General features: G+C 51.8%; 2 protein-coding genes across 2 annotated transcripts; both read left to right on the forward strand.

Moving 5' to 3' along the window:
* Positions 1-546: 546 nt before the first annotated feature.
* Positions 547-8,370, forward strand: TBCCD1 (TBCC domain containing 1; the record flags this gene model as incomplete). The annotated part of the gene is made up of 6 exons (XM_082003432.1): positions 547-915; positions 997-1,146; positions 2,907-3,273; positions 4,253-4,439; positions 4,590-5,087; positions 8,199-8,370. 6 exons carry the CDS (start codon positions 547-549, stop codon positions 8,326-8,328), a joined length of 1,701 nt encoding a protein of 566 aa, XP_081859558.1. The 3' UTR covers positions 8,329-8,370.
* A 2,956-nt stretch (positions 8,371-11,326) lies between these two features.
* Positions 11,327-18,995, forward strand: CRYGS (crystallin gamma S; the record flags this gene model as incomplete). Its single annotated transcript, XM_082003695.1, has 3 exons — positions 11,327-11,347; positions 16,205-16,447; positions 18,459-18,995. 3 exons carry the CDS (start codon positions 11,327-11,329, stop codon positions 18,729-18,731), a joined length of 537 nt encoding a protein of 178 aa, XP_081859821.1. The 3' UTR covers positions 18,732-18,995.
* Between the last annotated feature and the right edge of the window lie 3,063 nt (positions 18,996-22,058).

Below are 22,058 nucleotides of genomic sequence, written 5' to 3' on the forward strand. Positions count from 1 at the left end.
GGCCGGACCTGCCCGGGAGGCGGCGGGGAGAGGGAGCGGCGCTCTCCGGACGGGTCCGCAGCGCCGCAGCCGCCCGCCCCGGCCCGGCCACCATTAGATGTGAAGCGGACCCCGGCGACAGCCGCCGACCAATGAGAGAGCGACGCAGCCCCGCGCCCTACATGCCGCCGGCCTATAGGCTGCGCACACTTCACCACCGGCTTGATGTCGAAGACCAATCGCCTGCCAGAACGTCGGTCCCTAAGCCTGTCGATCCAATCACGGCTTAGTCCGTCACACCACCCCTTTCCCGATCGCCGCGCCAGTCCGCGCGGAAGTACGATTTCACGCGGAGTCAGCCAATCAGAGAGCGAGTCATTTATTCCCTCCTCCGCGCTTGGCTGGACCAGCCAATTGAAACTGGCTTCTCGGGGAGGGGGCGGGCCTGCCCGGCTCAGGGGGGAGTCCTCCACGCTGTGAGGGAAGGGTCGTCTCGTTGGTCCGCGCGGCCGCCGCTCTGCGCGGCGCCTCGGCGGGCACCGGAAGCGGGCGGCGGCGGCGGTCGCCATGGAGGCGGCGGCGGCGGCGGCGGCGGCGGCGGCGGCCGCCGCCCCGGTGCGGCTGTGGGTGAAGACGGAGCCGTTCCTGGTGGGGATCCTGCCCGTCCCGCCGCCCGCCCGCCTCGGTCCCCACTACCTACGGAAGATGGCGGCCTACGCCCGGGCGCGGGCGGCCGAGGGCTGCTTCCCGCGGCTGTCGTGGCCCTGCTGGCGGCACATCGCCTGCGGGAAGCTGCAGCTGGGCCGCGGCCTGGCCTGGCTCTACTTCGAGCTCTTCCACAGCTTCCTCCGGCGGGACCCACCGCGTCGCCTCGAGTGGGCCGAGGCCCAGGCGGCCTGCGCCAGCGCCGACGAGCTGGAGCGGGAGCGGAGCAAGGCAGGAGCCCCATCCCGAGCCGGGCGGGCGTGGAGAAAGCCCAGCCCGTCCTAACGCCTCTTTTTCTCCCCTCTTGGCTAGCTGTCGGTAGACACTCTGCAGTTCCTGCTGTTCCTGTACGTCCAGCAGATGAACAAGGTTTCTCTGCGAAGATCTCTGATCGGGGAGGAATGGCCTAGCCCCAGGACCAAGTCTCCCAGCCTGACTGGAAAATCCGCCAGTGAGAATAAGGTATTTGTGGCTGTAAGATTCTCCTTTGCGTGGCCATATGGGAAACGGCACAGTCCTGCCTTGAGGTGGGTTGAAAAGTGGCTGGTTTGTTCCTGGGAGGGTGTAACCCTGCTTGTGGTAAAGTTTAAGCTAGACTCAAATTAGCTATATTTCGCTCAATAGTAAATGAAGTGGGTGTGTTCTCTGCAGCTTTACCAGCAGAAGTGGTCCATGGGAATTTCCTAGAGTCTGAGAACAACTGTGAAAGTTCTCTCAGAGTCTTGGCAATTCTCCTTTTAAGAAGCAACTGCCTCTTTGCTTTTTCTCTTAGTCAAAAGCAAAGCAGCTTTTCTTATGTTGGAGGCTGCTTTCCTGTGATCCACTGTACAATATTAGGATCCTAGGATGGTGCCTAGCATCAAGTTGTATTTCAGAGAGGGGAGTTGGTTGGTCAGCTGTGGATCAACAATGTGGAAATGCTAATGCTTCCTTTTAAAATGCTACCAAGTGTTTTGAAAGAAGTGAGTTGGATGGGGTGCAGCTTGTGGGCAGCTCTGTATCTGAGAGTGAGTTGCAGATTGGCAATGTTATTAGAAAGGCCAGCTGCAAACCTCAGTGGATTTCTGTCATGAGTGTGATGCTGTGAGCTGTATGAGCTAGTGAAGTGTAGCTTGGGACACACAGAAATAATTAAAAATAGGAACTGGGTAATTTTATGCTGAAAGTTTGAACAAATGAAGAAAAGAAACGAGAGGAACTGGTGCAGGGCTCCGAGCTGAGTGGCCGTGGAGCATCCAGTGTTATTTAAAAGCTGATATTTTCTTTTAACTGTAGCCATTACATAAAGCACTGGGCAGGAACGAGGTGCATCTTAGCTGCTGTTGTACCCCTCCCAGAGGTTTTGGTCCTGATGGGATTGGGGCTGTCTGGTGTTACTTTTCGCTGTGCGATTGGGTGAGATTCCCCCAGCTTTAGCGACACCTGATGTGAACCGTGCCCCCTTTTGAAGTGGTGTAGCGAGGCTTGTCTGGTGTGAGAGGGTCTTTGTCACAGGGCAGGGATCTCCGGCCAGTGGACAAGATGCTTGCAGCTGCTGGTTACTGGCCCTTTTGGCTACAGCCCTCGTGGGTGGTGAGGCCAACGTGTGAATCACAGCCTTGTGTTCCTTGTTCTGCAGTTTGCAGGCCAGCAAAGGCTGTCTTTATTAACGTCTGCCATAATTCTAGTCGTATGCTTTTTTTTTTTGGTGTGGAGCCCTTTAGAAGTTGAATTAATGATTCTTTCAGAGGTCGTTTGGTTTATTGGTCTGCTCGCCTGTGGAGAAATGACCCTCTCCTTTTTCCCTGCAGCGCCTCGGAAGGCGGCACTCAATCATATCTGAAGGTCTGGAACAGATGCAGCGATTTTCCAATAGAGCAGTTGCAAGACCTTGGCTGTCTTGCAAATTATTGATTTGTTTCCTACCTTCAATTGCCAGCAGCAGCTGGCTGAATTTGTGTGGGAAGGGTTGTAGGAGAGTCTGTTTCTGCTTTCTAGAATGAAATAGTACCTGGTACTTGGATATAGAAGAAAATGGTTTTCTGCTCTTGAGGGAGGTTCGTGACGAGTCCAGTTTCCTTTCTGTGTTTTGGAAGAGCAGAGCAGCAGGAGAGAGCACCATGTTTGACTTCCTTTCCCTCTTTTAGAACGAGTGTAAACAAGGATGCATTGTATCATGTCAGTGGATCTTGTCAGCTCTGTGAGAACTCACCTCATTCTTCTGTGTTTTTCTGCCCGCTAAGAACTGGAACGATCAGGACCACCGTGCCTTCGTGCAGAGCCACCTCTCCGATATGCTGGAACTGCTGCTGGAGCCGGAGCAGCTCACTGCCGCCTCCCATTCCACCCACAGCAGCTTGGTATCCTACGAAGCTGTCTGTGCCCTCAGCTTTCTTATTGAAGGGACCGTGAATAAATCCAGAACAGTCCATCCTCTGCACGAGCTTGCCCTCTGGCAGCCCTGTCATGGGCAGAACGGCTACTCAAAGGTCTCCAAAGCCTTCTCTTTCCCCAAGCTAGAGAGCTGGCTGCGGTCTTGCCTGATGACAAACCCTTTTGGAATGACTGCCTGCCTCAAGTCTGGGAAGAAACTTGCCTGGGCACAGCAAGGTAGCTACAGGCCTTGCCTTTATTTTTAGAAACAACTTTCCCGTCTCAGCTCCTCTTGCTGAGCAGTGATCTGGCTGTGGCATGGGGGCTTGCCTCCTTTTCCTCCTTACTGTCAGTGGAGATGGGGAAGGTGACAGCTTAGAGGTGAGTCTGGGGACCTAGAGGCTGCTGTGTGACATCTGTGTGTATTTTTCCAGTCCTTGGAGCACTTTTGTGAGCAAACATCAATGACTTTATTTTCCAAGGGCCTTCTGAGTGAGGTCAGTATCACTATCCTCATGATTCAAGTACAGCTGGACACAGAAAGTAGATAATGCAATGAGTTTGTAGCAAAGCTGGGAACTGGGCTAGGTTTCCTTGCCTTGAATCACGTTCCCTCACCTGCGAGGACATGGCAGTGGAGCCAAGGCACCTTCCACCTTAAGAGAAAAAAATTCAGGTTAATGTTTTGTTTCCTCTGACTGCACAGTAGTAAGAGAGGCAGTGTGTTAGGTAGGACAAGTGATGTTCCTCCAGGATTGTACTGTAGAGGGAGCATTTCACTGGCTTAAAACATACAGTTCCTGCTTTCAACATAAAACTTGCCCTAAGGATCTCCCTGCCAAGCTAGGTCTTGTGTTCAGGAGTAGACTTCTGGAAATGGAGATGCCTAGGCTAGGGCTTACTGTAGCTTGTGGGAGGCTTTGGCTGCCTCTGGATAATCTTGAAGGTTTTTTAATCTTTCAGTGTGCCCTGACTTCTGGAGCTTCTGATTGCTATGTACTGCTGACCTGCCCAGTTGGCAGATAGTATGACTGGTGCATAAAGGAATTTGATGATACCATCCTTGAAGTTTTGGGCTGGTTATTTTCTTGAGGGATGGCTGAGTGATGTGGACAGTGAACCATCATGTCTGTATCTCTGTTAGGAATCACGTATAGCCTTTTTGTGCTTTTTTTTTTTGTTTATTTTAAATGCATTTGTTAACTTTATTTTGCAGTTGAAGGAACAACCAGGAGAGCAAAGGTTGCCTGCAATACTCGTGTGGTGCCTGAGGTGTTCCCCATGGTGATAATGAGCCAGGTGTACAAGCAGACGCTGGCCAAGAGCTCGGACACCCTGGTGGGGGCTCACGTAAGAATTCATCGCTGCAACGAGTCCTTCATTTATCTCCTCTCTCCTCTCCGGTGAGTTTTTCTTCTCCTGGGACTTGGCTAGATGTCTTTTCAGCAAGTTTGTTCAAACGCTAAGTTCTTGTTAGATGGACTAAGCACTGAAAAACTCCTGATTTTGTTCTTTCCTGCTCACTGTGTCCTTGCTCTCTTGTTCTTTTGCAGGTCTGTGACCATTGAGAAGTGCCGGAATAGCACTTTTGTCCTTGGCCCTGTCCAGGCGTCTGTTCACGTCCACAGCTGTGACAACGTCAAGGTCATTGTGGTTTGCCATCGTTTGTCCCTTTCTTCCACTGCTGCCTGTACCTTTTACATTCTCACGCCTACCCAGCCTCTCATCCTCTCGGGGAACCAAGCAGTCAGCTTTGCCCCTTTCCACACCCATTATCCGATGCTTGAAGACCACATGGCACAGGTGGGCTTGGCCACTCTGCCGAACTACTGGGACAGCCCCATGCTGGTGTGCAAGGAGAGCGGCGACACGAGCATCTTCCGCCTCCTGCCGCCCTCGGACTTCTACACTTTCGTGATTCCTTTTGAGATGGAAGGGGATACTACAGAGACGCCGGGTGGGCTTCCCCACGCATATCAGAAGGCGTTGAATCAGCGAGAGCAGAAGGTACAGATCTGGCAGAAAACTGTGAAGGAGGCAGGCCTGACCAAGTGAGTGCTGCATCCGAACAGGAACGCGTGAGCTGCGTTGAAGCTCCGCTCAGACGTACAAACAGGAGATTCATTTGATGTGGTTCAACAAAAATGCTTTAATAATGAGTTGATTTGCATGAGCCGTGTCTTGCATGCCATTTCTAGAGCATTAGCAGTCTTGGGATCCTGGTCTTTGGTATTATTACAGTAAGAATAATGCTCACAGTCGTAACTCTGAAGGAGGCACTTTGCCACGATTGTGTGTTCCTAGCTTGCAAGACTCAAGGCGAAGCATGCCTAGATGCTGTTGAGGGCTGAGGTGAGGGATGCACCCCGGCAGTAAGAGTTTACAACTTACCTCATGCTGCGTACTGTCTCTCTGCTCTCTGTTCTGCTTCCAATGTCACATGCTGCCGTGGGTGAGATCTGGGTGCGTACCCTGAACAACAGCTCGACTAATTATTGGCCTGCAGCTGATTGGTGGTCACTCTTAGCTCAACCTTTACATTGAGATTGAAGCTTTAAATTACTGTCCCAGCTGTTGTTGAGGTGAGCTAAGAATGTGCATGTGGACCATTACAGTAGGTCACCTCGTGGACAGTAGCTTTTAAAGTCCTCTTTATCAGATTGCATCAAACCTTCTGCCCAGCTTTTACTGTACCAGCTAGGCCTGTCCTAGCCCATCTCATGTACTGATGCGTGCCTGTTCTTTTTCTCAGCACCTGTTGTGGAGTTCTGAAAAAATTGAGCTTGCTTGCTTTGCCAGCGTGCTTTCTTCTGCAGCCAGCCAGGTCAGGCAAGGGTACAAATCTCTGCTGACTTCAGTTTAGCTGCTTTTATCTTTTTGTGAACCGTTTTGATGCAGCAACCTGAAGTACCTGGCTTCCTTTGCAGATACACAATGGGGATAGCAACCCAGATATTCAATTGTAAAGGCTTGAAGAGATGAGAACAACTTTTGTTCCCTAAGCTGCACTTGAGCTGCATAGATTTTCTTTCTCTTCTGTGCTCAGTTGATGACTTGTAACGGGCATGTAACTGGGTACTGACAAGCAGTGATCTTGAAGGGGTTTATCCTGTGGGGAACACAGAATTTGAAAACCTCCTCTTGGGTCAAACTGTCTGCACTTCCCATCATACCAAGCTGAGGAGTTCTGGTCCATGTGATCGTTCTTTGTTTTGGCAGAGCTCCCTCCGCTTCCCTTGTTCCTTTCTGAAACCCCGCTGCCTCTGTCCCGAATGTGGAAGAGCGTGCAGTTTGAAGGAGCTCTAGAATGGGAGAGAGAAAGGATTCTGAGTCAGGATTTTGCTACAGGTGGAGGGTGCCTGAGCAGTAGTGACCAAGTAGTGGTGACAGGGGTGCAAAAACAGTCAAAACTCTCAGCCCTGAGTCTTCAAGGGCAGCAGAGAGGAAAGTTGTAACTTCAGCCCTTGAGCTCAAGTCCTTCATTCTGTCTATCAGCCTCATCTAAGGTACTTCTTCCCCCTCCAGCCCTTGTCCTCCCAGGGCTGCTGCTTCTCACCCCAGGGTTTTGTGAAGGTGATTGGCCTGTCAAAATCCCATTGTTAAAGAAACGTGAGGTAATACAGATGATGTGCTTAGATTTAACATCCTCTACAGCAGTCACAGTAGGCAAGAGCTCACTACCAGAGTGGCTTATTTCCTTAAATGGGGGAAAACTGTGCCAAGTTTAGAAGCTTGCTGAAAAGAAGCTGGGCAGCTGACAGTGTAAAACGTCTCTGCCTCCTGCAGGGAGGGAAACAACTAGGGAGACAACTAGGAAGCTTAGAGCAAACAGGATATCAGACTTATAGAAAGCAAAAAGCTGCCACGCTTGAACGGGGAGGTGAAAGACAATGTTAGAAATAAGAAGACATCTTTCAAGAAGTTGAAGTTGTCTGAATGAGGAAAGTGGGGCAAAAAAAGAATGTAAATCCTGCCAGGCTGAAAGTAAAACCTCCGTAAGACACGACCAGTAAGACAGCTTGAGGAGCAACTTGCAAAAGCGTAAAATCCTGTTTATTCATTTTTTGAGCATATCAGACAGAAAGTCTTTCAGGGTCAGTAGCAGATCAAGGTATATAAAAAGCACTTGGAGAAGATAAAACCCGAAGAGAAGAAAGAAGTGACTGCCTTTGTGTTCACATTCACTGGGGAGGATTGTAGGTTAGTTTCTGTCCTAGAACCCTGCTTTCTGGGGAATGTCTCAAGTGGAAGCGATAGTACAAAGAAGAGTCTTTAACTTGACAAAGGATCTGGGTACACCGAGTCTCTCTCAAACTGAGTGCCACAAAAATGAATAGGGCTGGTTTGCTGCTTTTCCCAGTATAGGATGGGATCTGCACATCAAATTAGGAACAGGTTCAAAGCAAAACTACATAAAATCTCCACAGGATATTGAAAATGTTCATGTTTTACATGGGTTCAGAAAGGAATTGCATAAGCCCATAGGAAAAAAAAAGTCCAGCAGGAGCTACTCAACACCCATGCCACCTTTGGCTTAAGATATTCTGGAGCTGAGCTGATCCCAGGTGGCTGGGATGCTGTTCTGGAGAAATACTGCCGTGAGCCTGTGCTGCTCTTGGGCATCTGACCAGTGCCAGAGGCAGAGAGCCTGAGCTAAGTGGTATACCCTGTTATTGCTGGTCTTACCAAACACACCCCAAAAGTTATTTAGCACTGATGGGAGGTATTTGAGGAGTGTTGTTTATAGGTGCATTTTTTTCCTCATCTCCATTCGCTCTCAGATGCTGTCAGAACAGAATTTTGTGTCTTTAGTGCTTGAACGCTGGTTACTAATCTTCTTTTTCTCCCTTTTCAGACAGTTTTTAATGTGTACTCTAAGCATAAAGCGGAGGCAGCCCTGTGGAACAGGGTTGCTGTGCTAGTGGGATGGGGAAATTTGTATCACTCCTCTAACTCCATCAAGTTCTGCCTTTGGGATTCATTATAGTCATAACCACTTGGTAAAAACCTCTTCCTGGCACAGACAGTTCAGGAACCAAGCCCAGCTCTTAGCTGATATATATGGAGTCTTGTTTTAGTAGTGAAGGTGAGGTTTAGATGTATAATAGTATAAATAAATGTGACCTTTACATACTTGCCTGCTGATCTGCTCTTGGTTTCAGGGATCAGAGGAAACAGTTCCAGGTGCTGGTGGAAAACAAATTCTATGAATGGCTGGTTCAGACAGGGAACCGTCAGCAGCTGGACAGCCTTGTTCCTCCTGCAGTAGGCTCCAAGCAGGCAGCAGGATAGCAGCATGTTCCTGTGCAGCAAAAGGAAAGGAAGGGTGAGTAGAGGGCATGTTTCTCTTGATTCTTCTCTATCTAGAAGAGTTGTTCCATGTTTGTATGCACAGCCTAGGCAGGGGTGGAAGAAGTAGGAGGCTGTTCAGTGGACAACCTCCCAAGAGCCCTGCATTTGGTTTTAGTTTTTATTTTGCAGTCAAAACCTCTTTTCAATTTGAATCTGTTCCCTGTGTACTCAGCACCTCCCTTGTTCTCTGCAGGTGTTCTGTTTGATTTGTCAGGTACATCTGTGTCTTGTCTGTGGAGGCAGATAGGGATATTGTACATAACCTGATGTAAAAACTTATTTGAATAATAGCTGCTCTTTCAAAGAGGCCCTGTGTATTAATGTCTGTACTTACCTGTCTCATTTTTTGCTTAAGAGAATCGAATGAGACTTCAAATAATTCTTACTTTGTAGTGTCTTTCTCTTCCCAAGCAGAAGTGGTTTAGGAGCTGGAGACAAGCTCTTATCATGCTTTTCTGCTGTTGCGTGTTTCAAACCATTAGAAAGTTGTTTGTTTGTTTTCTTTTTCTTTAGTCTTTGAGTTGCTTTTTCTTTGCTAGTGTTCGGAGTAAAATTTGCTTCTCTTATTTTGTTACAGAGTTCTGGGAACAGGCAGCGATACACTGAAAACAGTTCTCATTAAGACTTTCCGGCCATCCTGACTGAACGCGCTTGTCGTAGGTCTGGTGCCCAGCCTCGGATTGGACTGTCTGTCTGCTTTAGGATTTCTAGTCACTGCCGCTTTCCCAGCAACGTGCTGTAACTATTCTGTTGATAACGGAGGAAATGTGTGTTGCTAGAGAGTGATGAACAAGTATGCCTTGTTGTAGATCCTTTAGTGGGGAGGCTGTCATCCTGGTTAGCGTCCATGGTGTGCGAGTACCCAGCAAAGGAGCCCTTCCTGGTGCAGAGCTGGGTGCAGGACCCTGGCCATCGCGTGCGCCTTTATGGTACGAGCCGGCTGCACTGTTTTTATAAATGTGAAGAAGAAATGTTTGTTTGTTTGTTTTTAAATGAATGAAATTCAATGGATTTTTTTATATGAAGATGGCACTTAAGCAATGTGATTTTATGGAATTAAGTTTCTTACACGTTTGCATTGTTTTGACAAATGTCAATAAAAGAGAGTTCTCAGATAAGCCTGGCATATGTCCTAGGGAAAGGGTTTTACCTGTGCAGTGGGTGTTAGAGGGACACATCTTTGCTGCTTAATGAAAATGTGAGCCAGTCAACTGAGAGAAAAAAGCTGTGAAGTTGAAGGTTTTGAAGGCTGCCCTAGCACAGCGTTTTAATCCATTTAAACACTCTTTCCTACCTTAAATATTTCTTGTAAAGTGTTTCGACTTTAATGCGTAGTGTTCTCATGTGCCAGTGGAACCTGTGCTGGGGACGTGTGCTCATAGCTGAGCACCTAACTAAGCTAGGCAAAATAAGCAAAGGCTTATGGATGACCGATGGCGGGAGCTGTATGTGCCTTCTGGAGAGCTACCCAACCTGAGAGTGAGAGGAAGGCAGGGGCCTTTAGTGCTGGGGTGTACACAGCTGTTGTAATGCTAGAATTTTTCTGAAGGTCCCTCTTGGCTCCTGGGGAGGCAGGTAATGCAGTACAAGGTGAGTTTATTATATTTAACTGACTTTTAAAGGAGGGATGTGCAAAGTGACCCCAGCGGAGCTTTGAGATGTCCTGGTGAACCTACTGAGTTGCCTTGTGGTAGGACCTGGATTGTGGTTGAACTCTGATCTTCCTAAGAAAGCATTTGAATTAAAAAAAAAAAAAAAGTAAAATCTAAGTGGCCTCACAGCTTTCTAGCAGTAAGAGCTGTAAGCGACAGCGCTGGGACACCTAAAATGGGAAGAGGACGAGGTGCTGCTGAGCGTGTCTGTCTCAGGCTGTCGTAACTGACTGCATTTAGCAGAGCTGTGGCAGCGTACATGAGGTGGCACGCAGAGCTGCTGCTGCGAGACTGCTTGTCCTGACGGATTTGAAATAGGGTCTGTGTGTTTCAGGCGCTGCTGTGCCAAATTCGTTTCCCTTTGTTTCACTAAGCCTTTGGGCTGGTACAGTGAATAGCTGCAGAGGTGTTTTTTCATAATGCGCTGGCGGCGGGGGGGTGTGAGTGTACATAAGCCAGCAATCCTCGCTCTCCCTGCTCAGTGGGCCAGAGTGTGGCTAAAAGAAAGTCTTTTGCTCAAACCTCAGACAGTGGTGTAAGAGTTTTGAGTTGAATTTGTGACACTGGCAGATTTTGTCAGAAATTTGAGCACCATTCTTTACTACTTGCAATGTGAAATCACTTACTTCGGGGGTGTGTGGCCAGACATACCTCTTTTCCTCTATGTCAGGCAGCATTTGGAGCAACGTAGCTCAAGCTGAGGGTGTGCTATAAAAATATGCAGCCTTTTTGCTGCACAGATATTTCCATTGGGAGCTTTTGAAGCAGAGCCTCCACGCAGAGGCTGTTCTTTGCAAGCCCGTGGTGCCTGCCCTGAGCACGCGTTGACCGTTTCCTAGCTGCATCCTTCGCTGCGTGGGCACATTCTCTGATAAATATTGGGTCTCTTCCTTACAAATGGGGATGGGCAATTTAGAGCTGATGAGGAGGCCTTCTTGTTTAACGTGCTTGAAAGGGAGAGAGCAGCCAAATTGCCCCCTGTCCTCCAGGACTTGGCAGGGGTCTGTGTGTTTTGAGTGCATTTGGCAGAGTTTTGGTGTTCTGACTCAGCAAATGGTAACAAAGGGAGCATGGCGAAGCCTTCCTTTATTCCATAATCCTGTTTGCTTTTCTGTGAACCGGCTATAGCCTCGGAATCACTGACTCAATATTTGGATCCTATTCTCATGACAAAGCAGCTGTCTGGTTTAAAACAAGCCCATTATAAAAAGGGCGCCTCGGATCCTGGCTGTTTGTAACAGCTCCTGACATTCCTCCAGCACCGGGGAGCTTGGCTGGAACGGAAAATGTCCAGAGCTGGAACCAAGGTAAGTTTATTTGCAGCCTATTCATGACTGTGGCTAGGAGTATGGAATTTATCAGGGATAAGTTGTGGAGAAACATTGGTTTCTTAGTTCTGCTGATAGCTTCCCCCTCTGTCAGTCTGTTGGCAAGAGGAGATGCTTGAAATCCGTCCTCAAATGAAGGGAGGCTGAAGCTGAGCCCTCCCTAGTCTTTCCCCAGATCTTGACTGTTTCCTCTAGGTGTGGGTCTGTGAGAGGATGGAGCCGAACACAGCGACGTGAGGGGATATTTTAAAACGCACCAGGACCTGATGCCTTGTAAATTGACGGCAGAGGCTGCTGTGCCAGCAGCCAACGTGGCGAGCTGCATTTGCAGAGCAGAATCTCACAGAAGGCTTCCTTGGGAGGACCCGAGTCCCAACACCGGCGGCTGCCGCCACATCCCCCTTGCGTGATGGAGCAAAGGGTGTGCTGCGACAGAAAGATGCCTGAATGATGACCATAGCACCGAATGCAATAACGTTCCCCGAGGGATGTGAACCGCCCTTTGTGATTTGGTGGAATCGGCAGAGATGAATTTAGACTGGGGAAGGAGGTAGATCAGAAAGCTCAGCTGCAGCTAGAGTGACGTGTGTCAGATGGGGATCCAGCTCTAACGCTGTGATCTTCGGTCTTGAAGTTAGCAGAACTGAGCTGGTTGGTCACACAGACCTTGGCGCAGGGTTGGCACTGGGCAGGGGTAAACAGCTGGGAAAGGAGGGAGAGAACTTTGGGCTAGTGGCCAGTTTCTCCTGTGAAATGTTAAACAACTGTAAAGAGGCTGTGGACAGATGCACATCTTTCCATTGTATGAGTTTTACTTTTGGGTTACGTTCCCCTTAACCTGTGGAGACGGTAAGACCCAAGAGGGCAGAGAGCCCAGAACTGGTTTTGTAGGCACTGGCCGATGCTACGGAAGATCTGGATTCAGCCTCTGCTTCCCTGCTCCTTTTGTCTGTCATCTTGGCTCAAAGTGATTTTGGGCTCTTTCTGAGCCGTCTTTAGGAACTGAGGATGGTGTGCTGCTTGCTTCTGACCTGGGGGCTGTCAGGTTGCCATGGTACAGTCCCTATGTACCCGTGCATAAAGAAGGTGCTGGGGAAATGTAACTGATGCTCAAGTCTCCTGTCTGCTTAAAGAGACTTAAATACTTACTGTCTTTACTCCTGCTGAAAGCAGTGTCCCCTACGAGTGGCCTACAGGGAATTTGTTGATTATGTGCTGCTGTGGTGCAGCAAAATGTCCAAGAGGAGTTAAGTCAGTGAAAGAGTGCGTATCTCATCTTTTCTCTGTGCCATGCTCTTGCTTAGCACATTCCACGGAGAAGAGAAAGGGCAAAGGAGAGAATGAAACACTATTTCCCACAGCCTAAGCAAGCGATCTGCCCTAGAAAGTGGTCGCTGCCCCCCATGCTGCTTTCTTAGAAAGCAGTGGGCACTACTGGCTATTGCTTACAGTTATTGTTCATGAGTTTCCTTCTAACAGAGCTGCTGTTGGGAAGAAATATGATAACTGCTATGAGGTGGCCAAGGGAGTAAAAGTTTTACAGTCCTGTAAGGCAGATCTGCTATAGCAAATCTGTTATCTGCCAGGTAAGTCCCCAAAAAGCAAAGTTTGGGCAGTGAGCAGTTAACGGGTTAGTGCCGTAAGCGGAGCAACTTGATGGCTTTACTGAAGGAAGGCGATTTGCGTCGGGAGTAAGATGCGACTGAAACGAAGCGACGAATCTGGAATTGAAATCTGTAATTCACCTGTCATTATACTGCGGGTGAAAAGCGTCAATCTGCTCTGTTTGTGCCCGAATCATTGGAGGAAAACTGGGAAGCGCTGAGTGTGAAGGTCTGAAATGAATTGAGGGTGTGTGCAAAGAGCTGTGGTGGAGAACGGGTGGGCAGGAGCCCTTTCCTTAAGCTGTCCTAAAAATGGTCTGAGAATAAAACAATGAACGACACTTTTGGTTCTTTGCTGTTCTGTGGGAATGGCCATACCCTTAATGTGCTCTCAGATTTCTTTGGCTTTGTGGCTTTCTAAGTACAGGGAAAATACCCTCCTAGGGAGCACCAGGTAGCTTTGCCAAATCAAAGTTGAGTTGTGTTAGTTTGGGTGGGGAAGGAACATCAAATGAGCTTTTCTTTGCTGTTGGAAAATTAAAAGGCCCATTTAAGCAACTTCACGCACAGCTGCCGTGATAGGGCCTGGCAAGAGGAGCTGGTTCTGCTGGGTGCCAGCCACAAAATCAAAGCAGCTCCTGTGGAGCCAGAGGTGGTGTTCCCACTGCCAGCCGCTCTGCTGTGGGGCAGGAGGAGGCATCCCCTCTGCCCGCGCAGGGTGTTGCCCGCACCCAGACCAGACCCGTGGTCTTACAGGCGTTGGCCATCGGCCGTGGTGGATGCTCACCATGTGGACAGGAGTGGGACTGCAGATCAGAAGGGGCTGCAGAGCTCCTGGCATGAGGTTGAAGAGGGTGAGAGCTCATCAGCTGTCCCCGTGGAGGGTAATGGCTGAGCCGTGACGAGATGCATCCCTGTGTCCCGCTCTGCGGAGGGTAATACAAGGAGTGCTGTGGCTTCCTTGAGCACTGGCTTCAAGAAGAGGATTAGTGGTGGTGAGTGACTGCCAGACTGCAGTGAGCAGGGCTTTCAGTATTGCCTCTGGGCTCCTGCTGGCAGATTTTTCAGGTGATACCTCTCGGGACAGAGATGCAGAAGCAGGATCAGTAAAACACCAGCAGGGTTGTGGCTGGCAAGGGCTGACCAGGATGGTTAACTAGCCCATAGTAGCAGTGTGGGAAAACAGGAACTGGATGTTTTAGCGCACACCTTTTACAACCTTTATTCACTTGCTGGAAAGGTGGTAGTGATCTCCCAACTCTCCATTGAACTGAAGGTGGGAAGAGCTTGCTCAGGAGGCAGAGACGTGGGGACAGGTTGCTTTGTATGCGCCGCATGCTTCGTAATGGGAGATCGGTTTCTTGAAAGTAAGAGGAAAATGTGAGGGAAATAACATTATCCTGATAAAGGTCTACTAACAGGCCCCAAGACCAAGGACATAGATCCTCTGGCATGATTAGTCTGGCTCCCCAGATACCTGGGTCAGGCTGGTGGGACACACTGACCGGCGCTAGGAAAACTGTGGCTAACTTATGTTTTAACACACAGTGAATGAAAAAAAAAAACCAGCTGAGCGGGTTGTCCTAGATTTGGGTCTATCTCCTGGGTTGAAACTGTGACAATGAACTGTATTTTTAACAGCAGTGATGTTAGATCAATACCAGTAGCCAAAGCACCATAGGTAAAGCCCAGCCAGCTAGGAGCAAAAGGTGACTGTGTATCTTAATACCCAAGCTATGGAAGAACTATGGGAAAAAAGGATTACAGAGTACTGCATATTAGATGTTTAAATCATTGTGGCCAGAAAAATTCTCTCCAGAGCGTCTTGAGGGGATTGGCTGATGAGGCAATCTCAGATGCTACCGGATAACCCGGCAGCATGTATGGGGCCAATGCCATTCTGGAAGGCTGGAAAAGGTGAAATGTTGTCTTGAGTATGCACAGCATTGGATCAACCAACTTGCATGTCAGTTGATTCAGTGTGAGGCTCTGCAAGACGCTGGAATAACGTAACCAAACTCCTGTTACGGTGGAAGACGGGCTGGTGACTGGGTGCAGCTGAAAGGGATCTGCTGAGACCGATTCACGTCAAACTCATGTAGTTTTTGCCATGGTCTGGCATCACAACATCATAAGCAAGCAAGGGATATAGTCAAAATAGACATGATCGTTCAGGAACCCTTATTGCAAAGAGCAGCTCTTGGTGAATAATTGTCATCCGGAAGGATCTCAAAGTGGGGCTGTACAAAGGACTCGTCTGCGTCTAGGGCTTGGCAGTGTTTCCGTGAAGGGCTTTTTGAAGAAAGCGTGCGTCACCTCTCCAGGCCTGACTGGGTTGGTGATACCTCGGCAAGGGGAATGGGATTTGCTCACCAGCCCTCGAGATCATTTCAAAACAGGTTGTGATCAAGTAGGGAAAACATGTCCCTAAGCAAAGTGCTTTGCAGTGAGCTGCCTGGCTGTAGAGCAGCTCCTTGGGAAAGAAGTGTGGTGATGGGTCAGAAATTTGTCAGCCATATCGCAGACTTGAAACAACGAAAGCAGAAGCAGCCAACTGCAAATGCAGTCCTTGGATGTCCAAAGAACTGTGCTATCCACCATGTACGTGGAGCACACCTTTAGTTTTCCTTGGCACTGGTAAAGCTCGCATGATGACCAGGTTTTGGCATTGACTTTTGAGAAAGCAAACTGTGGACCATCAGAGTGGGAACAAGGAGAATGATTGCAGGGCTAGAAGACACGACCCAGGAGGAAAGAGACCTCACCGCCCCCTTATCAGTAAAGATCTAACTGCAGATACTTGGTAAGCTAATATAAATGAAACTCTGCTTAGCACAGTCTGTTGACTACTTATGGCTTCCTTGGCCATAATTTAGTAACTACTGATCTAGAGGAGGTGGGAGGGAAATGTTTTGATGGTGTTTTGCTGCAAAGAGAACAGGGACTTCACCAAGGGAGCTTTGGGTTGGACTGGGACAGAAGTAGGTCCTGGGAAGGGCAAGGAGTTGGTGCCAGCTGGAGACGTTGGGGCCAGACTGGTAAATCAGCTGCCAGGGTTAGTTGGGATGCATTTGAGCCTGCTCAGTGGTTGGGCTTGATGACTTTTTGACATCTTGAGGGCTCTGTTTTCAGATATTTCACACCATGATGCGGCTAGAATATGGACACAGGCATGTGCACGTGTTGAATGACGAGGAACCTCCCTACTTTCCTTCCTCTGCTTGTATTTCAGGTCACCTTCTATGAAGACAAGAATTTCCTAGGCCGTTGCTACGAGTGTGACAGCGATTGCCCTGATTTTCACACCTACCTGAGCCGCTGCAACTCCATCCGGGTGGATGGAGGCACCTGGGTGGCCTATGAGAGACCAAACTTTTCCGGGAACATGTACGTTCTGACGCACGGGGAGTATCCTGACTACCACCACTGGATGGGCCTCAATGACCGCCTTGGCTCCTGCAAAGCCGTCCAGATAGTAAGTGTGACCTCTTCCCAAGGAACATTTAAATTTACACATTTATCATTAAAAGAGTTTCAGTATGCTTCTGGGTGGCCCCCATCTTCTTGGGGACCCATGGGAGCTCCCCTGGAGAGGATGGCTCTAGGGGGTTTGCTCCCGCAGTCCTGCTCCAGGAACGACAAGGTGTTTGGTGAGTGGAGAAGACGAGTTTCTTCCGCTCATGGCTGCAGTGGGGAAAGAGCAGGTCCCTTTGCCTGTTTCACGGGTGAGTTTCCATAGGAGCAGCAGCGTAGTTGTATCTGCTTGTTCCCCCAGGGGCTTCAGGGTCCGGGCAGGTCGCTCCGAGGTTTGCCTCTTGCCTTCCCCCCTGCCTTGCAGCTGACTGATTTGACTCTGGCGATGGGCACAAGGCTTGTAACAGTGGAACGTGGATTCTCCAAGAGCGCCCAGAACGAGGAGCAGTTTGTTTGCCTCTCCAGTAAACCACGGCTCCCTTCTGACACAGGGGGCTGAATCTGAGTCCCTCTGGGCAGCGTGGACACGGGGAGAACAGCCCCAGGAGCAGACCTGGAGCAAGCCAGGAGTGGGAGTGATACCTGGGGCTGTCCTGGGGCATGCTTGGAGCAGACCAGTGTCTCCTGGTATTAGAAGAGCACAGGGTGATGCGTGTGTCCCCGCTGTAGCACAGCAACTGTGCTCATCCCCTCCTAACTGATGCTGGGGAGATGCTTCTGCAGCCTCTGGCAGCACCCACCCTTCCACCAACAGGAGATGGGATAACTGACGGGTGAGAGCGAGCAGCGCTCACATCCTGCGGAAGCTCCGGGGGGAGAAAGGAACAGAGGGAGCGATCCTTTTGGGAAGCCTATGGGGAGAAGCACCCTTTAAAACCTACAGGGATGGGAGTGTGGCTGTTTGGGCTTGAGACACTGAGTGCCGCTGCTGCTGTCTCCTTGCCAGCAGTGCGGCAGATGTTGGCAGGGATCTGTGCATCGCCTACTGGAGTAGCACAGCCATGGCTTCCCACTGCATGGAGCTGGTCTCACAGCTGAGAAGGGATTTTCCTTTTATGTCTGGAGATGTAACGCCGCTTTGAGCCCATTCTGGGTTTGAGCTAGGTCTAAATCCCTTTCCTAGGGCGGGGAGAGCTTCCAGCCAGTTCAGAGCTGGAACCCTTGCGATCTGGCATAAGGGATGGAGCCAAAACACGTGGGAGATGTAAGAGCAACGCGGCTTCGTCCATCAGGATGAAATGCAGAGGCCTTATCCTGCAGGTCCACCTGGTGCCTGGCTTCCCCTCCTGCGCCTGGGGAGGTTGCAGGAGGACCCGCCGCTCGCAGGCGTTAGGTCAGAGCGTCCCGGCGAAGCCGCGGTGGCAGCGGACGGATCCAAGAGGACCCCGCAGAGCTCGGCTGGGGCTGGCGGCGAGAGCGGGCTCGGGGAGGCGGGGGAAGACGGTGTCCAGGCAGCTGCAGATTAAAACTGCCGCAGTGCCTTCAGGCAATGCAGCGCTTCAAATCACAGTGGAAAATACCTGCGCTGCGTTCGCCTGTAATACAACCCAGCTGGGGTCACCAGCTCATTAAACTCTTTGTTGCCCGGAGGAGCGGGGAGTGGAGGGGGTCCGTCTCTCCTTCTGCTGCTCGCGAGGGGTGGCTGAAGGGTCCAAGCCGGCAGCGGGACGGGCAGGCTGCCTGGGATGGAGCTGACTTGGCCCCATCCCTCCCTGCAAAACTGGGGCTGTGGTGGGGCTTTGAGCTGAAAGTGCTCTGCTCCGGCTCGCTGCTTTTATGCCCTCTTTGCAACGTGATGCTTGGTCAAGAGTTACCCCAGTGCCTCCCCGCTGCGCTTTTGGGGGCTGACGTGAGCTGTTCAGCCCTGTCCTGGTGTGCTGGGGGGGTGGTTTGTACCTCACCTGGGTCTGACCATGCCTCAGCGCTGCTCCCGGCCGCTGGCGACTGTCGGAGCCGGGGACGGATTGGTGCCTCCCTCCGGTGCTCTGCCATTTTCTCTCCCCTTTTTCTAGCCAAGTGGAGGCCGGGGCCACATCCAGGTGTTTGAGAAGGGAGATTTTGGCGGGCAGATGTTCGAAGCCACCGAAGATTGCCCTTCCGTCATGGAGGAGTGGCACATGCGTGAGGTCCATGCCTGCAGAGTGCTGGAGGGCGTCTGGGTTTTCTACGAGCATCCCAACTACCGGGGCAGGCAGTACCTGCTGCCCAAGGGGGAGTACCGCAAACCCGTGGAGTGGGGAGCGGCGAGCCCCGCCGTCCAGTCCTTCCGCAGCATCGCCGAGTGAGGCAGCCCGTTGACTGGGATGCCAGAGGCCGTCAATAAAGCAACCGAGTCGTTCAGCTCAGCCTCTCCTGCTTATTCTCGGGGTCTGTGTGTGAGTTATTCTGTCCTGGCAGAGCTGGTGTGGAGCTGAGCCTCTTCCAGGCAAACCCACCCCCTCCGGCCCTGATTGCCTCCGTCTCCCCTGTCACCTCCTTACTCCAGGCTGGCCCCATCCACTCCCCTCCATCCCGCTGCTCCTCTCCAGGGAAAAGCCATCCCAAAGCCAGAGCTTTTGGCCAGTCTGGTGGAGCGGTGGGACCTCCCATCCCCGGGGACTCCAGCTTTTGGTGCTGGCTGTGGGTGACTCGCTCTGTCACGACCCGGCCGAGTCCCCGCTTGCTGTGTTGCTGCTCGGTGGTGGCTGGGGAGGGGGGATGAGGTTTGCATCCATGCCACGTGCAGCAAGACCCCCCCCTGCCCCTGTCTGAGCAGGCAGCAGACGTCCTGTTGCTGGAGGAGCATCTCCCTCTGGTGCTGCACGGTGGGGGGAAAGTGGAGGTGAGGGGCAGGGATCCCAGAGCGGGCCGGGGAGATGCTGGGGACCCCGGGAGCCCAGCGTGTCAGGCCCTTGTAGGTCTGAGACAAGGGGGCTGGCTGCTGGGAACGGGGCGAAGCACCGCGTCAGGCCGGGCAGCGGGGAGGGGAAGAAGAGGCTGGACACGGACCGAGATGGCGAGCGTGGCTGCGAGCTGCCCGGGGACGGGAGGTCGCTGCTGAACCGTCTGGAAGGGCGGGAAGAGACCCCTGGGCACCTGAGACGCGGAGGGGGCTGCTGGGCTCCCCAGGGCTCCCAGTTAGCCCAGTTTGCCACCGGCTGGAGCACCCCATTTTGCCCAGTGCCACTAGATGTCAGGCTGGGCCCGCGCCGCCGCTGCCGCGCAGGAATAATGGACGTTCGCTGCGCAGGGCGCTCGCCTCCCGGGCACCCCGGGGACCCGCAGCCCGTTTGCATATCGAGCCGAGGGGCCTTGGGATAATGACGCTGGATGTGGTGGCAGAGCCCTTCCAGCCGTGCTCCGCGGTCTCTTCCTGGGTGATGTATGAGGTTATTACGGAGCAGGGAGGCAGGTTAAGTGCTGCTTGTCACGCCGCGGCGCCGCGACCCCCTGGGAACGCAGCCGCCGGCCGTGAGTGGGAAGGGGCTGCTGAGAGGGGCAGCTTCAGCCCCGTGGCCTTCCCCCGGCACAAAGGTGGGCTGAAGACAGTCACCTTCCTCCTCCTCCTCCTCCTTGTCCTCCCGCTGTGACCCTGCAGTTCACCCCCCGCCCCCCCCAGACTTAGCCCCCTGCCCCATTTCAGCCCTTTGCTGCAAAGGGTGATGCATCTCCTTGACCAACTGCTGTCGCGCCTTGCCTTTCTCCTCCGTCACACCTCCATCGCGGGTCAGCGGGGTGCAGGCGATTCGGCGTTACGGTCGGATCTCAGTGCACTTCCCCAAAATATTTCAAAATTTTCTCACGGGAACGTTTCCTCCCCGTGTCCTTCCCTTGCATCGCTTGAGCTGCCCACCGCGAAAACGCAATTATCCCAACTCTTTTCCCCTGCCTCCTCCGGCTGGCTCTTCCCCCCTGGTGAATTTTGTGTTGTGCCCTGAACGTTGGCAACCAACGCGAATAACAATAAAATATGCTAGTTGGGTGGGTTGTTTTTTTTTTTTCCCCCCCTATTATTATTTTTTATTTGATTATTATTCGAGATTACTTTTTCCATCGGGGGCTCCCTCGTCGCGGCTGCACGCCGCGCAGGGTGCGTATGGATATGAGCGGCGGCGAGGGCGAGCGGGGAGCGCAGGCAATCCGAACCCAGCCTCGCTGATGCCGTTTTTTCCTTGACAGCTAATTTCCATTTTTCAGTATCAGGGGGTCTGCTCCGGTAATTGGCATGCAGATTGTGTCTGATGGGCCCGTTAGACACGAGAAAAGACTTCGCTCGTTAGAATAAGCCAACCCCAGGCTGATGGATGGGGCGTAAGGAGGTCATTGCGAGAGAGAATATACAGATGCCCGCACGCACACACCTACGAAATTTCACATTTTATGCCCTCCCCCCTCTCCTACTTTCTTTATCCGGCAAACTCTAATCCATCATATTTCATTGAGACAAATCCTGCTCCATTTCGCTCTCTTTCCTTTTTCCCTTTAAGGGAAATGTGATGGAACCTACTCCTGGATTTAATAAGAAGATGGTGCGGCGTAGCAGGAATTAAAGCGGTGCCATGCTTCATTAGCAGCTGGGGATCACGCAGAGCTGGCCCAGATGTTAATTACACTTTGGGAATTAATTGGTATCAGGCGTTGCTCTCCTCCATCCCCTGTGATCCGGCGGGTGTGCAAGGACCTCTGGAAGCGGAGACGGCCGGGCGGGTGTCCATCTCCTCTCCTCAGCCCGTCCGGCGCTGACTGTGACTGAGGGGCACAGGCTGGCTTTCAAACCTTGAAGCCACCTTCATTTCCATCCCCTTGGTGCCCAAAGACCCGCCGCTTTTTTTCCCCTCTTTTCCTCCCTGTGCCCCTCTTCTCCGAACTTTTCCTCCAAGCTGCTGGGGAGAAGCAGCGACTGGGCAGCGCTGGGGGGTGGCACCGCTTTGAGGGAGGAAAGACCGTCCCCCTCGAAGCTGGCCGTCCTCAGGAGACCCCAGGACACCCTCTGCGAGGGCTGGAGGGGATGATAGCTTCCCTTTCTCCTGGTCCCCGACCCATCCTTGCTGGCCCGTCCCTTCTCTCCAGCTCCGGCTGCAGACCCGCGCTGCTCCCCGTGCCCCACGGGAGAGCCTCAACCTGCCCCTGCAGCGCCTGAAATCCCCCCCCAGTTCTTGAAGGAAACTGGTCTCCAGTTTCTTCCCTCCCCTTTTCCACCTTAGATTCAACCCGATGAAATGTAAAAAGCTGCTAAAAAGCTGCTAAAAAGCCGGCGGGGGGTGGAGGAGGGAGCTTTTTGCCAGAGGACAGAAATGATATGCTTGGAAATGAAGACTATTCCTCTGAATGCTGCCGATTTGTTCCTTTTCTGAGCTGGCGGGTGGTGGCCCAGCGTGGGGCACGGTTATCTCTGCGACGGAGCATCATGTCTTTGGGTTTCTGCCTGGGCTGGCAGAGATTGCTGCACGGCCCCGGTGGGACACTCGCGCTCAGCTTTGTCCTCCCCAAAATTGCTCCCAGGCCCTAACGGTGCGAGCTGAAATCCTCCTGGCTGCTTGCTGTGGGCACGGCTTGAGCTTTCGTGCTGCCCACAGTGGTCCTCGGGGGTTCGGGGGGTCTTCTCTTGGCACTGCTGATGCTCTTCAGTCTTG

The sequence above is a fragment of the Phaethon aethereus genome, assembly GCF_964289735.1.
Source record: "Phaethon aethereus genome assembly, chromosome: 9".
Lineage (NCBI taxonomy): Eukaryota > Metazoa > Chordata > Aves > Phaethontiformes > Phaethontidae > Phaethon > Phaethon aethereus.